General features: G+C 37.0%; 1 protein-coding gene across 1 annotated transcript in view; it reads right to left on the reverse strand.

Annotated features, from left to right (window-relative positions):
* Positions 1 to 17,459, reverse strand: part of glra4a (glycine receptor, alpha 4a) — a 74,883-nt gene that overhangs the window by 24,994 nt on the left and 32,430 nt on the right. The window contains exons 2-4 of the mRNA XM_056472931.1: positions 5,958 to 6,091; positions 4,110 to 4,177; positions 2,752 to 2,975 (exon numbers count right to left, since the gene is read on the reverse strand). Of these exons, the coding sequence (XP_056328906.1) occupies positions 2,752 to 2,975; positions 4,110 to 4,177; positions 5,958 to 6,091 (426 nt within the window). The remainder of the gene's footprint in view (positions 1 to 2,751; positions 2,976 to 4,109; positions 4,178 to 5,957; positions 6,092 to 17,459) is intronic.

Consider the following 17,459-nt stretch of genomic DNA (forward strand, 5'->3'; position numbering starts at 1 on the left):
AGAAGAGAAAGATTGACAGAGAGTTTGCAAGGAGAAAAAGCTGATGTTAAGAGCATTACAAGGATATATCATACGAAAATATCATTTACGTGATCACATATGCATCTTTTGCTAATAACCAAAGTGAACGTACCTTCAGATGTCATGAATTTGGCCCATATTAGTTATGCATTATATTCCAATTATATATATTGCATAATATTTTTAGATTAAATATATGATTTGCATAGCTTGTTCAGGAGCAATGTAGTAATCTGTAAGTAATGTGATCTTTTTAATTAATCTGGTTTTTGTTTTTGACTAAATTATATGGTTACAGTCGTTGATAACTAGCTAAAGGTTTAGATTTTGAGTGAATAAATGGTGGCCTGTCAGTGACACAAAGCCACTGTATTCAGAAGAAGATGTTGAATAAAGGGCATAAGTCAAATAGACTACTTTCTTTAAGGGCAGAAAAGCACCAGTAATCAAAATGCCAGTTTATACCGTCTCTGCACAAGTTCAGATCAATATGACCGTAGCCCTCATCCTTTTGATTTGTGATTACAGAGTGAATTGCTTTTTTATCACATGAGTTTTTTTATCGCATGCCATCCTGGTAATAGCAAACTAACTGCCCGAGAGTGTTTTCTGTATACTTATTCATTGTATTGCTGACATGCTATAGTTATGTCCGTGATAACAGTATAGCACTATTAGAAAGTTTGAATAGAGGAAACAGTGTAATTACTTGTTGTAATCTGGTGCCTCAAAAAAAGAAATAGCCACCGGTGCCTTTTTTGAAGAGTCCTTTTTATTCAAACCCCAAAATATCTACCGTACACTTACTGATGTAAAGACCTTTTTTGGCTCTTCAGCATGTGATTATTATTCTACTGTAGTCAGTTTTTATAACAGCAAAAGGAGGGGATATATTTTTTTTAATTATTATTGGAACAGTGGTTAACTATAAACTGTGGCCATGTCTTTAAAATGTACTCACCCTCAAGTGGTTCCAAACCTTTATAAGTTTCTATATTCTTTTGAGCACAAGATGTTTCAAAACCTGTAACCTGTAACCATTGACTATTATAGTTAGAAATACAAACTTATTTAAACATTACAGCATTCGTATAATTAATTTTTTTCCCCCTTTTCTCAATATATACTACGCATAAAGACCTTTATAATAAATAAATATATATATATTGCACAATATAAAAATAACACAAATTTTAATATGAGTTTCAGCAAATAAACACACTGAAGGCTGATTTATGCTTCTGCGTCAAGTGCATGTGCATGTCTCACCATGGCTGACGCTGACACGCATCTCTCAAAAAATAACTACACGTTGCATCGACACATAGCGCAAGCTCTGTAATTGTTTGGCTTGATACTGGTGAAGAGCGTGGGTGATGCTGAGAGCCTCGAGTCCCATGAAGCGTGTGTTTACAAGTGTTGAGTCCTGTGAAGGAGCTCCAGATGGAAACTTTTGTTTTGTGTTTACCTTATTATTAAAGTTGTTGCTCGTCCACCGGTTCCCGCCTCTGAATGAGCAAGTTTTAGCTACTTGTAGAGTTCAGAAAAAAACAAAATACCCATGAAGAAACTTGACACAGAGGAACATAAAAACCTGCTGCCAGCTAGTGTTTCAAAAGTGTTATTGCAAAGCAACGTGAACAGCACGCAGAAGTATAGGGGAATTACCAACCTACGTCACACATGACGTCACACGGGTTCAACCGCACATACCAGTTGCAAAAAAGACAGGTTGCAATAATAAACCTGTCGTGTTGTGCGGTAGGATGCCAAAATCTGTACACCACACTGCTTTTAATGCCAACTGCAGACGTCTATATACGTTTCTGTGTGGAGTTTGCATGTTCTCCCTGCGTTTACGTGGGTTTCCTCCGGGTGCTCCGGTTTTCCCCACAGTCCAAAGACATGTGGTACATGTGTGAATTGGGTAGGCTAAATTGTCCGTAGTGTATGAGTGTGAATAAGTGTGTGTAGATGTTTCCCAGAGATAGGTTGCGGCTGGAAGGACATCCGCTGCGTAAAACAAATGCTGGATAAGTTGGCAGTTCATTCCACTGTGGCGACCCCAGATTATTAAAGGGACTAAACCGACAAGAAAATGAATGAATGAATGTAATCAATATAACTTATCTCTAATACAAAAACAAACTCTGTACCACATCGGATGTCATTCCCTCGCTGTAAATGCTAGTGCTCCCATTTTTTTTCTGCAACCTCTATGCGTGCGCATCTTGAATGTTTACAAACTGGTAATTAGTCTATAAATGCACGGCTACACGCAAGGCTTTCACCACAGATCATGCAGATCACTCGACACAGAGGTATAAACCAGCCATTAATGTGTTTATGCCTTCAATAAGGTTTTCATGGTAATGTTTACTTCCCCTGTCTCATTTAGAGAAACTCTTGAGATAAATAAGTTATATCCCTGAACTTTAATAATAAATCTATATAAAAGGCTGCACTTCCCACCTCCTTTATTCAGGCGTAATGACTTCTGGTACTTCCCGAGCGAGTTTTGCTCTCAAGTCTGTATCTCGATATCAAGAACGCATCCGGGATCTTTCACGCATCCTCCGTTCTTACGGTCTTAAACTTTTTAACTGATCTTTGTCGGTTGATGATGATGTTACTCGAGAACACATATAGTCACTATTTTTCAGAGGTGTTTTAATAATGTTGTAAATTCCTATTTTTTTAATTAAATCACTTAAACGCTTCCCTGCTCACCTGATGCTGTAAAGCACATTCCCATTCTGAAAAATCCTCAGGAGCTTGTTGTCTGTCGTGACTTCATGGAAGTTGGCGCCTTTCTCATTAGCAAAAAACAAGTCAGGTTTCCATATGGAGTCCAACATAGAAGGGTCCAAGTCTAGAGATGCATCTGGATATTCACTGTAGGCCAGTCGAGGGTCGTTCCACTGCTGCCGTAGAAAGACATTAAGCCTGTAATCCTGTAGAAAGAGAAATAAATGAAGTCCTGGAATCTTGTAGTTTAATTTCTGAACTGCTGAATTATTAATGTACCTTTTAGTCCTAATGTTCTTTTTAATTGCAAACCTAATCAAAAATGCTCTTGACTTGCACGTAAATATCTTGTGCTCCCCTGGCATTAATTTTCGTTGGAGGTCCTCTGTTTCTGATGACCTAACCTACAGTACAGGTTAACTGACTAACAGTCCATTAACAATGGCAATCTGTAACGGTCAACTGAAAAATTCTGCTGACTGAGACATTTAGCACTAAGCGCAGGATCTGGTGGATGGGTATATCACCTTTTCATTTTCCCCCTGAAGATCCCGATCTTCTCTCAATTTTTCAATTTAATTGCATAGTGGACAGTTCATTATCAGCACATCAGCTGACCCACTGGACTCTAAACTTCTAAGTGATTTGCTCCTTGAGACAGGGAGAAGTCAAGCAAGTGACTAAACCTCACCCAGCAGAAATACATACGTGGCATATTGCTTAAAAGAATAGAGATATTTTACGTCTGAGTTGCATGAAAAGACAAGCTTAATGCTGAATCTTTGCACTCAAACAAACGTAAACCAGTGTTGTAACATACCATGCACGTCATGATTTTTCCAAGTACGATTCGATCCTAGATTAACATCTACAGTATGTTGATCCAGGAACATCATTATTGTTCAAAAATATAATTCATATCTATTCCCTACCCTTGAACCCAACCATAACTAAATTATTTCCAAAATCAGAGGGGAATAATAGATAATAATCATGTAGAAGAGCATAAACTTAACCGTAAGCCTAAACTTAACCTAACCAGTAAACATATCCATTAATTCTGATTGGCTTATTGGAATGTTGTTCCCAGATCAACATAGATCAAACTCGATTCCTGGAGGGCCACAGCTCTGCACAGTTTTGCTCCAACCCTAATCAAACACAGCTCATCAAACTAATCAAAGTGTTCAAGACTACTAGAGACTATTAATCATGTGTGCGTTGGAGGTGGTTGAAGTTAAAGTATGCAGAGCTGCGGCCCTCCAGGTATTTGAGACCACTGACATAGATGTTAATCCAGGAACATGTCCTACTTGGTGAAATCAGGTTGACGGACATACCATAGTTGTTTCAGTAATGGATCCAAAACTGTTGATGAAGATGTTACAGGTGACGTTTACTGCTGGTCCTGTGAAAACAGAAGAGAGAAAAGTTTCTTTTGTTCGCACTAATACGGAAACAAAATTAGGAGAGTGAATTAAAGTAGTCTAGTGCAGGGGGGCCCAAACTCAGTCCTGGAGGGCCTGTGTCCTGTAAAGTTTAGTTACAACCCCAATTAGACACACCTGGGCTAACTAATCAAGCTCTTACAGGCTTTCTAGAAACATCCGTACAGGTGTGCTGAGGCAAGTTGGAGCTAAAATCTGCAGGACACCAACCCTCCAGGACTGAGTTTGGACACCCCTGGTCTAGTTGGACTACAGACACAAAATTTCTGTCATTTATCCTCCCGGTGTTTGTTCTTGAGTGAAATAAAGAAAAAAAAAGGTAGGTTTACTCTTGTTCTTCATATAATGAGAAGAAATTGTGACTAGAAACTTGTCAACCTTCAAAAATGAAAAACCAAAAAATCACAATCAAAGCAGCATAAAAGTGATCAGGTCCATTTTTCTTCATAAAAGATGTTGACAGGTCTGTTTAAGATCGAAATTTGAACATGATGTAACTTAAATCAAGTGAGCTCAAAATTAAATTGAGCAATATTGCCTTAGTAACTGAAGTCTTGATTTCTAAGCCAATAAGAAAACACACAAAACCACTTAATTCATATGTATTTTAAGCTTTATTGTGAAGCTTTGAGTGAAAAGACCTTCTGAGAGGGAAATCTCATTTGCATTCTGAAAATTAAAAGTGTTTAGAACAACATGAGAGTGAGAAAATGACAAAATTTTTATTTTAGAGTAAACGTACACGTTAAATTTAATAACTGATAATACTCATACAGTCTGTAGAAGTAAAAACCCAAAAAATACAAACATAAAAATAAAACAAAACCCAAAAAAATCTGAAAAATTAGTTATGTGTAATAACAATGAAATGACACAAGGAGAAAGTACTGAACTACTGAAACGTATTTAATACTTTATATAAAAGGCTTTTTAGTGATGGCAGCTTAAAGATGCCTCTCATGGAGAATGAAGTCATGAATTGCTCAGGTGTGAGTTTTTCACAGACTTCAACAGAGTGTAAACATCTTGATGGTTCTGTGGGTCAAAAATCTGATCATTATTTTGTATTTTATATTGGATTTAAGTCAGGTGATTGGCTGGGCCTTTCTACAGCTTGATTTTCTTTCTCTGAAAGCCTTTGAGAGTTTCCTTGACTGTATTTTGGATCATTGTCTTGCTGAAATGTCCACTCTGGTTTCATCTTCATCATCCTTCTAATGTAGATGTTGGACTGAAGCAGTGAATATTAATTTACAATGAGGAAGGCCAGAGGGTTGCTGAATAACCACTAAGAGATTTCAGCTGCAGTCTGGGCTTTTACAGCCTTTCTACACCTCACTTTCTTCATGTGTTCAATACTTTTCATCGTCATTTCATTTTATTACAAATAACTTAATTTGTAAACTTCGCATATATGGATTTTTTTGGTTGTTACCAACATCCGAGGAAAATTCCAAGTCAACGGAACCTTTAGAAATATGTTTTCTGAGAAAAATGGCGACGCGTTCAATACTTTTTTTTCCCTGCTGTATAATTAGTATTGTAAATTTTGCAGCTTTTCAAGTCAAAATTTACAACAACATGCTCGTTTTGTTGTCCAAACTTCCCCAACCCCAGTCAGGTTACTGGGTTCTGTCTGAGTTCCCAGGAGCCACTACTGTCAAGCTGCTACCAGTTTTCACTACAGGTTGGGTTGCATAAATCTCAAACAAAAGCCTGTTTGTTTACATTTTGTCACACCTTTGAAGTTGGGTCTGATGCGAGCATCATAGCCAGAGGTTCGTCCCATCAGCTTGTCCAGAAAGTCCGATGGGGACATAGGCTTCTGGGCTGGCCTGCCGGAGGACTTTATCTCCTCTTTACAGGAGCCCAGTCTGCCAGAGATAGAGAAAGCAAAAAGGAAGGGGTATAGAAAAGAAGCCAGAAAAATAAACATGAGAAAACAGACAATTGATACAGTCAGTGATAATGACAGAGAAATGCATCATGAATCATTTCAACACATCTTTTATAAAGAGCTATTCAAATAGGCTTGCTGGAAAAAGACTAATCTAGCACAGAATTCAATACTCCTGCTTGTGTTTTGCAATCCTGGTCTTTTCCAGAGGGAATAAAAAGGCATAATGCATTAAACATACATTCTCCATGCTGCATTTTTTTACAGAACCTCGTCAGTGATCATGGCAAAGAAAAACCAAACCCCCTAAACCCCAAGGCAGGGGGAGGCATTGTGTCTGACAGACTGATGGCTCAATTGAAATGCTGTGAATGTCACAGTTTTGGGAAGACTTCTTTGATTCCAGTTCCAGCGGGACTCAGTCTGTGCCTGACAGACCTGCCAGGCCGGAGCAAGCGGATCCCAAAGGCAGCAGCCCTTGGATTCGACTGGATCTTTCTCTTTCTTGATACTTCAGAAGAAATGTTTTCTCCATGTGCTTTTGATTCAGTTTTAAGCAGATCAGTCGTGACCCAGTCTCCATCCCTTGAGGAGCTGCGGGTCATCAAACTGCTTCCTCCCAATGCTGACTTTCTAATCAGGAAGTTTTTTTTGTTTTGTTTTTTACCACAGAAAATGTGGGCTGATTTTTAGTTCAAGCTCCCAGGTAAATCTCAGCACATGGATTGCATAGTGTTTAGAAAAAAAAGTACAACCAGGGGCTGTGTTCTCTCCCAAAACCTCGAAGATATGAATCTCTCTTGGAGTGAGATAAAGTCCAATATGGGTTTAAATTTGCCTCACAGGCTCCAGGGCTTCCTCATCATCCAGTTCAACTCTTGTTTATCCGTAAAATAAGAGAGAGGCTGTTAAATAAATCACCCCCCCCCTCCCCCACACAAACACACACACTTTTTCATGTGGTCCATAGAAAATCTGGCTTTTCGCTCGCATTCCCTTCGTTTTCATCGGGTTTTCTGATGAGATCGTGCTAGAGCTGAACATGCATTTTTAAAGAGACGCAGGAGAAGCGAGGCAGCAATCAAGTTTGTTTCTCAGCCTTGAGTGTCAGCCTCACGTTTGCATCCAAGCACCATCAGCATCAAATTGTGTTTATAAAGCTCACAGTCCCACAGCTGAAACATGCCAAGTCCATATCTAAGTCTGTCTGAACTTGGGAAGCTTCATTCTGTCGAGCTCTTTACAGCTTGACTTACCTCTTTCTCCCTGTCATGTGGAGAGAGAAGCTGTTTTTTACTTTCTCTCTTTCTCACCTAAACAATCAATATGCTTCTTAACACCACCATGTGTTATGGACAGTCCAATTACATTCTAATCCCCAGTAAAATGGTTTATATAATATGTGGCTCAGGCACACAAAGAACAGTAGCAATGGCAAGAAGCCATGGCAATGGTCTATTGCTTGTGTTTGCACTGGGTGTAATTCGTGGTTTCTGTTGTTTTGGCTGTCTGATGTTCAGCGTCATATCAGATATTTCAAAGAGAATATGCAGTAGCATTTGAAACATACCAACCTGTCATTTCACAATAGTGTAGACGAGAGTGTATAATGTGGAAAATATCCTTTGTGAAGCTGAAGTGGATGTACTTTTATGGATATACATTTTATAGTACAAATATGAACATAATCTGTATGCATTTATGTATATGCCATGTATTTACAGAAACACTTTTGCCTTTACACAACAACAAAAACAAAAAAATGTTTCATCTTTATTTTCTGTAAACTCTGCACGTCATGATTTTGCCATGATTTTTTTTACATCTACAGTTTAAATCAGAATTACTAAATCCCCTTTTAATTTTTCTTTTTAAAATATTTCCCAAATGATGTTTAACAGAGCAAGGAAATTTTCACAGTATGTCTGATAATATATTTTTTTTCTGGTGAAAGTTTTATTTGTTTTATTTCGGCCAGAATAAAAGCAGTTTTCAATTTTTAAAAAAACATTTTAAGGTCAATGTTATTAGCTTCTTTAAGCTATATTTTTTCTCGATAGTCTACAGAACAAATCATCATTATACAGTAACTTGGCTTATCACACTCTCATGCCTAGTTAACCTAATTAACTTAGTTAAGCCTTTAAATGTCACTTTAAGCTGTATAGAAGTGTCTTGAAAAATATCTAGTCAAATATTATTTACTGTCATCATGGCAAAGATAAAATTAATCAGTAATTAGAAATGAGTTATTTAAACTATCATGTTTAGAAATGTGTTGAAAGAAATCCTCTTTCTGTTAAACAGAAATTGGGAAAATAAATAAACAGGGGGGCTAAAAATTCTGACTTCAACTGTATGTTTATCCTGAAAGATCATTTTTGTTGGAAAATGTAATCCATACCTATTCCCTACCCCTACAACCAACCATACCTGTAAATTATTCCCAAAATCAGAGGGGAATAATAGTTGGATAGCAATCATGTAGAAGTTCATAAACCTAACCGGAAGCCTAAATTTAACATAAACTGGAAACATGTGCTTTAATTCTGATTGGCTGATTGGAATGCTGTTCCAGAATCAACATACTGCATGTTTATATGGACACCAGTTATATTAAAATTTTTGTACGATTAAGACAATACTCTGATTAAGAGTCTACCATGTAAACAGCGATTTTTGATTAATTTAATCTGATTTAGGTCATAATCGAACTAAAGAGAAATCAGATTAAGACTTGGAGTATGCCGATTTTAGTCGCATTATTGAAGTGCACTACAGACATGTAAACACCCCGCAAACTATTACTGCCATGTAGAACTTTTCACCGCGTTTTGCGACAGGATAGCCTAGTCCACACACACACACGATTGTTTTACACTATTCTCTGCACCTACAGAGTCTGTAAAGGACCACAGACACCTGCATCGCGAAATGCTGAGTTTTTTTTCTCCCATTCAGCGTGCGATATGATATTCCATTAAAACAACACTCTTCCAGCAGTTCATACTCACAATATCTCATTTTTCCCAGGGGGCATGTATGAAATGTTCCCAAATGAAAGTGAAAGTGCCAAACTGCAGTTAAAGTCAACAAATTAAAAATGAGACACCCAAAATTACGTGAAACTCAGGAGGAAATGTGGATAGCGTGGTACTGCAATGTTGTGAATCGAATTATGTCCTATAACATGTAAAACGGGATTATGAAATGAACATTTAAAGAGTAACTCACGTAAACACCTTAATCATATTATAGTCTTATTCAGATTAAGGCAAGTAATTTGATTACTGATGTCCATGTAAATGTAGCCATATATATTAATCCAGGAACATGTGCTACAAAACCGGTTCATATATACATGCATATATATATATATATATATATATATATATATATATATATATATATATATATATATATATATATATATATATATATATATATATATATATATATATATATATATATATATATACACAGTGTTGGGCAGTAGTGTCGCATTTAACTACATTTCTCAGTAGCGTGGCGGGAGCGTCGCTACTTTATAAATCCAATAGCTTTTCAGTAGCGAAGCTATTTTTTTAGTCAAGTAGCGCAGTAGCGTCCACACAAGGTACATTTACCGATTGCAGATCAATACGTGACAGCACTGACATTCATGGAGCTGTGAGGCCGGTGTCTAGACGATGAAGGTAAATCCATATGATGGCAAGAATGACGATTTCTTCTTCTTAATGTTTTACGATGGTTGACAACAAACTTTTTGGTGCGTTACTGCCACCTCTCGCTCTGGTCGGTGATGTCGCAAATCAATCATTGGGCTGACACGAGAAACTTGCTTGATGGAAAGATGACTGAGGAAGTTTTATATATATATAGTTTACTGTAGTAAAGGCAAAAGTATACTACGGTAATTACTATTATTTCATGATAGTTATTAATGATACTACAATATTTAAGTTAGTGTAATTTCAATCTTATTCGTAAATATTCCCTTTACTATACATTACTATAGTATTTTAAATGTAACACCTGGTTTTATTGGATTTTTTTGTTTTTGCGGTTATATACTATAATTTGTTTCTGTTTGGTACAATATTATTTACAGTAAATAACTGAACTGAAAAATTCTGCCTCATATGATTCATTGACTCCGATTTAAAAATGAAATTTGCAAAAATAGCTTAAAAATAGATTTCGCAGAAGGTAGCTTTTAGTGTAGTACATTTTAAGTAGTGTAACTAATAGCTTAGCTCACTACATTTTTCAAGTAGCTTGCCCAACACTGTACATATATATGTATATATGTGTGTGTATTGCTATAAATACACATTTATGTCATTTTTAGATTTTTTTGTCTTTATATTTCAATTACACATGTATATTATTTTCAACCATTTAGTTTACCCTTGGCTTGATACATAATGTATGGCATAATTTGTCAGTCATATCAATTTTGCCTTGTGTTATACATATTGTTTAGTTTTCATGTACAACCTGACATTCTGAAATATAATTAGGATTTTTTTTTTTGCAGATGTTTATCTTTACCCTTTTTTTTCTGCTGATAACAGAAATAAAATGTTACAGCTTGCCTGACACAGGCGGTAACACTTTATTTTGATGGTCCATTTGAGTTTTAGTAGATTGTCTGCTTAATATTAGTTGATACTTCACCTTTAACAGACATTTAACTGACTATAAGAAACTTTGCAAGTACAATTCAACTTACACTAATCCTAACCCCAACCTACAGCCTACTTAGAATCTAATGAGAATTAGTTGGCATGTAGATGCAATGTAACTTCAATTCAACAAACAGGCCATCAAACTAAAGTGTGACCTTACAGGCTAATATGGATATTTTGAATTGCAGTTAGTCGGTGGCATGGTAGCTTAGTGGTTTGTACTGTCACCTCACAGCAAGAAGGTCGTTGATTCGAGTGGAGTCATTTCTGTGTGGAGTTTGTATGTTCTCAATGTGTTCACATGGGTATCTGGGTGCTCTAGTTTCCCCCACAGTCCAAAGAAATGTGCTATAAGTGAATTGGATGAACTAAAAAATTGACCCAAGTGTATGAGTGCATGTGTGAAATTGAGAGTGTATAGGTGTTTCTCAGAACTGGGTTGTGGCTGGAAAGGCACCCTCTGTGTAAAACTTATGCTGGAATACTTGGTGGTTCATTGCGCTGTCAACCCCTGATAAATAAGAGACTAAGCCGAAGGGAAATAAATGAATGAATGAATTGCAGTTAATTTTATAAATTAATTCTGCATTTTTACTTCACCTGTATTGCTAGTGTAATACTTCAGTTATTTTGGTATAGAAGTCTTCGCATGCTGTATAATGATTAGATATAAATATGATTAAATGTGATTTCCACAGAAGGCTTAGAAAAATAGCTTCAGGGCTGCATGTAGAGATAAATACTGAAAGATGAATTCCTTAGGAGATTATCTCTGAACTCTAATATTGACAGATGAATCTCAGATCCTCTTTAATACAGTTTCCCTTGTTAGTAATTCTCGAAATTTGCACCAGGAATGAACACACACCCAAAGATTAGCTCAGGAAGAATGATAAAACAGAATAAAGTGAATGTGAGATGTGTAATAAATCTGTCAGACAACCAACTGAAAAGTTCAGTAAGGTCACAAAACTAATAATTTAGATGCAGAGAAGAGATTAAGTTAGCAAGTCACATGTGATTACCTGCCATCCCTCACAAAAGCAGTCTGTCAACACTGTTCAATTAAAAAGCCATTAATTGACTTCTGTGATTGACCTGTGAAACTACACACTACTGCACACCGACTGTTGAATTCTGCATTACAGTATTTCTTTTTTTATTTTCATCTGGAAAGACTCATGATTTAATACACCCCCCATGAGTTCTTAGTCATCAGAAACAGTTTCAGATGGTGAATACATCAGCATAATATTTTATAGCATGCTTAATTTTTCATCGACAACGCAGAAAAGTTTAGAAAGCGGCACAATTAAAGAATAAAATTCCCCACTTTCTGAACTTTTCAGAGGAGCCTATAGGAAATAACTGGTGGGGATGTTAACGGAGGCACATCTAAGCTTGGTGATGACCACAACATTTTTTTTTCTTTCTAACTATATGCCTCAAGAGATGGCTGACCCCTGTTTCAGCCGTCATGAATGCATAATGCCTTCACCCATTGCTCACTTCACAGTATCTCAGATCCATTCCCAAAAGACAGAACTGTATTAGTGCAGCAATCCAGTCACGTAACTGTGCGAGCTTGAGAGCTACTCATCAAAGTGTGAGCGGAGTCTTCCTGAGGTGTGGAAATGCTGGGATACGGTACAGAGGGCGACGCTTTGGGGATTCCCTAGCTGATAAACACAGATCTGCTGTGGTTGGGATGAAAAGAGAAGCTGGAAACTAGAATACAGAAGACAAAAATACTCCGATAATGAATGAAGAGATAAAACAGTAATTAGCTGATAGTACTGTGAAGTGTTTGCCTCTCGTCTGACAGGAGCGGTGTGTGTTGGACTGGTCATGAGGCCATTGGGGTTGCTGGTAATGGCTTCGCTGGATGCTTTACAGGGCTACCAGAGGCCTGTTTAATGAAAGCTTGAGCTTTTTCTTGAATCATTGAGATGCAAGTGAGGGACTTTTAATGAGCCTGACCTTTCCGAGCCCGGTACCAACGTCTGATCCCTCATTCCCTGTCTGAGGAATGACAAGAATATTTAACGCTGCTTCCAATCTTCAACGCTATAGCTCAGATATTTTCTCTTGTTTTATCTCAAACCAGAAATCAATCATTGTGATGACACACGCACACATATGGGAAAAACTGGCAATGCTTCAAAATCCATTTTGAAAAGGGGTGATGGCTGTTGATTTGTTTTCACTCAATATATTCTTGACTATAGATAATAATATAGAGTTTAATATACAGTTGCTATATTTTGTTTTAGTTGGCCCAAACTTGACTCTGACTATGTTTTATTAGTCCAGTTAACATTAATCATTATGTCATTATTGATCATTATCATTATTACAATTTATTTGCCCATGCTATGATTTAGCTGATAACAACAAATAGATCCTAAATATAATTTGCATTTGCTAATATTTCACAATAAACAAAATCATCTCTCAAAATATGTAGCACTGCTTATATATACTGTGGGTACAGTAGGAATTCAGATCCCCTTAAATTTTTCAATCTTTATTATATTGCAGCCTATTCCTAAAATTATTTAAGTAAATTTTTTATCCTCATTAATGTACACACAGCACCCCATATTGACAGAAAAACACAAAATTGTTAACATTTTTGGAAAAATGGAAGACATTTGGGACAACCAGAACCCTTTTTTGAGCTGGCTGTTCAGCCAAACTGAGCTATTGGGGGAAAAGAGCCTTGGTGAGAGAGGTAAAGAAGAATCTAAAGATCCCTGTAGCTAAGCTCCAGAGATTCAGTCGGGAGATGGGAGAAGGTTGTAGAAAGTCAACCATCACTTCAGCCCTCCACCAGTCGGGGCTTTATGGCAGAGTGGCCAGATGGAAGCCTTTCCTTAGTGCAAGATACACTTAAAAACACACGAAGGACAAGATGGTGAGAAATATGACTCTCTGGTCTGATGAGACCAAGATAGAACTTTTTGGCCTTATTCTAAGTGGTATGTGAGGAAAAAAATAGGCACTGTACATCACCTGTCCCGACAGTGAAGCATGGGAGGGGGGTGGGGGGCACAGCATCATTGATGCAAAGATGAATGCAGCCAAATACAGAGATATACTGGAAGAAAACCTTCTCCAGAGTGCTCAGGACCTCAGACTGGGCCGAAGGTATACCTTCCAATAAGACAATAGCCGCATTTCCACTGTCGGGCCAGTGCGAGCCAGGGCTTTTATCAAACCACGCCAGGTCATGCAAACCACACCTCAGAACGTCCCCCAAATTAAACGTCACACAACCCGCCCAGTTCAGTGGGAATCAGGCAGGCAGATAAAGCACAGCATCGCATTATCCCGAAACAATTAAAATAAAGACAACTGAAACAAACAAATGACATGTTACTGTACAGCATAACATTATGTCTATACGCACAGGCTAATGTATTTTCATTCATTATATATTTTTTAGACTACTCGCTGACCAACTGTTGGCATCGTGCATTGAGTGGTCTCGCCACTAATGGAGGGACCCAGCACAGTGAGCATTTACATCCATAAATGCTCACTTATTATTTACATCCATAATATAAAACCACAGAAATTCTCCGGTAATAACTCGATATAAAAGATATTATATAGCATCCTCGTTTTGATAGACGTCATCAAATATTCAGCCCAAATGCTCCGGAGAGACCTAAAACGTATTAATATTTCCCTAGGCTGTATGACACTTAATAGGTAATTACCCTTTATTTAAGACAATCATTTAAGGATGTTGAATATGATTCGCTTATCTTAAGTAAAAGAAGCCGTCATGTGTTTCAGGACATAAGAGCAAGTAATGAAATTTAGGCTATTTTTCGTTGTGCTCAGCAGCTATTGAGTAATAAAGCTCTATATTTAAATTTTCATTTTTTTATTTTACCATGTCATATAAAAACATAAACACTTGTTTGAGGACATAAAACACATTTTTTCCTCACCCAAATAAATGCTGTTTGCACGATTTGATTAATATATACACGTATATAAATACTTTATGAAAAACATTTCAAAGCTCCTCCATTCTTTATTGTTTTTGGAAATATCTAGAATATTTTTTTAGATAGGCCTTGTAAAATGAAAGTTTAAAATGGCTTGAAGCATTTTAATTTATGTATTGTGTATACCTAAATTGTTATACCTAAACTTTTGTTTGTTTTATATTGGTTTATTTATTTAGTGTGATTTTATTATATCCGATGTTTGTAATTCTTTAAATGATTTCAATATCGCTTAGGCTATCTAGATACGACACTATTGAGCCTACAATAGTGGACATGTAATTTGTAAAGGTTTTTGTCTTTCTGTTTGTGTTATCTCCAAAATAAAGAAAGAAGTCGCTCAACAGAGCTGTCAAGCCAGCGCTCTTTTGCCCGGTCTCTCACACACATACAGGCATCTAAACTCGCACATCATGCACAAACACACCTTTTAACTTGACAAAAACCTTTGACAACCTTTATTGGCTGCTGTGTCTTTAATATGGTTTAAAGATTATTATGCGTTATTGAAACATCAAGGAGAACGCAGCAAAGAAATGTCACTTAAATAAAAACTACTTTATTATTTTATGCAACTGCCTTACCTTTAAAAGACCCCTAGCCTAAGGTGTTTTATGGAATAGCCTCTTAAGCTGACCAGTTATATGTTTTTCTTTCCCTTATTTATTTATTTATTTATTTGTTTGGTGCATGTACTCTTGTGCGATAGGAAAACTAGTGTAACGATGGCATGCATCTTTACCAGACTTGGGCAAAGTCCGCCTCTCCTTTCACTCCGCCCGAAGCCCCAGCTGGCCCTCTTTGGCGCAAGGTATTCGGCGGGCCGAAAAAGGCTGGCCGCTGGTCCCAACAAAGCCCCGCTTTGGCCCGATCAGGCCCCGGAAGTGACAGTGGAAACGTGACTGGCCCTGGCTTTAGGCGTGATAGTTGAAACGCGGCTAATGACCCTAAGCACACAGCTAAAATAGCGAAGGAGTGGCTTCACAACCACTCCATGACTGTTCTTGAATGGCCCAGCCAGAGCCCTGACTTAAACCCAGTTGAGCTTCTTTGGAGAGACCTAAAAATGGCTGTCCACCAACATTTACCATTTAACCTGACAGAACTGGAGAAGATCTGCAAGGAGGAATTGCAGAGAAATCAGGTGTGAAAAACTTGCATCTTCCCCGAAGAGACTCATGTCTATATTAGGTCAAAGGGGTGCTTCTACTAAATACTGAGCCAAGGGTCTGAATATTTAGGACCATGTGATATTTCTGTTTTTCTTTTTTAATAAAACTGCAAAAATTTCAACAATTCTTAGTTTTTTTTTTTGTCAACAAGGGGTGTTGTGTGGACATTGAGGAAAAAAGGAACTTAAATAATTTTCGCAAATGGCTGCAATATATAAACTAACATAACTGTGTAATACAACTACTGTAGGTTTCACATATTTTTCTAGTATATTATTTGTCGAGTTAAGTAAATACATTTTACCCACATCTGTAAAAACCCTTCACATACTCTTAAATATGAGCTCTCATATTTTTATGTTGGCTAATTATGAGGGAAGATATTTTACCTCACACACATTCAAATCTGTTATATAGCGCTACAATCTGCCAACTCTTTCAAAGGAAAGTAAATCTGGATAGATTTCAGCTCAGTCAGCTGCAGTATTATCAGACAGACCTTGAGGCAACATGCTGGAATGAGAAGCTTCATAAGAGGTCTGACTCTGCTAATACACATGATTTGAGTCCTTATGTTCTTCACAGTAAGTACAGTGCCGCATGCAACCCTCAGCAAGTGCAAGTTTGCCTCATGGGCTCTCAAACTACAATTATGGATAGTTTTCATTCTGAGATAGATGCTAAAAATATAAACGTTGACAACTTGTTGAGACTATTATGTAAAGGAATAATTCATTTTCACATTACAGAATGTTCTGTTCCACTAAAGTAAGTAATTGCAGTCAATGCGGGTTACAGAAGGTTATATCAGAGTTATATCAGAATTTATTCACTTTTGAGTGAGCTAATCATTTACTATGCAACAGAACCCAATCACGGTACATTCATAGGTTATTTTAGATTTATATTCGCTTTAAGTGAGCTAATCCTTTTCTTTTCATTACACTATCCTTTCCTATGCATTCAGACATTCATTGACCAGCTTTGTCATCTCACAGACCACTCTGTAGATCTCTAAACAAACTGTAGAATAAGCCTGGATTGTAGTTTTAAGCTCCTAGACAACAGCAGCCCTGCAGAGTTTTATATTTATTTATGAAATTGGATTGAATACATTATGGTTCAGTCCAAAGGGCTGTCCATTATAGAGCATATAGGACATAATGGAGATTATCTTTACTCCATCTTACCTATAATATACAGTCTTTAAGGGGTAGTTTACTAAAACAAAAATCAGTTTTTTAACTTGGTGTTATTCTAAACATAACTTTATTTATTTCTTCTCTGGCACAAAGCAGGATACATTGTCTTAAATGTTTCATTAAGTTTATTTAAAGTATTCTTTTGTGTTCACCAGATGAAAGAAAGCCAAACAATTTGATAAAGGTATTTGATGACAGCATTTTTATTTTTAAAGCCCTTTAAAGATTCTGGTACTGTCACAATCACCAGTTATCCAG

The sequence above is a fragment of the Danio aesculapii genome, chromosome 14, assembly GCF_903798145.1.
Source record: "Danio aesculapii chromosome 14, fDanAes4.1, whole genome shotgun sequence".
NCBI lineage: Eukaryota > Metazoa > Chordata > Actinopteri > Cypriniformes > Danionidae > Danio > Danio aesculapii.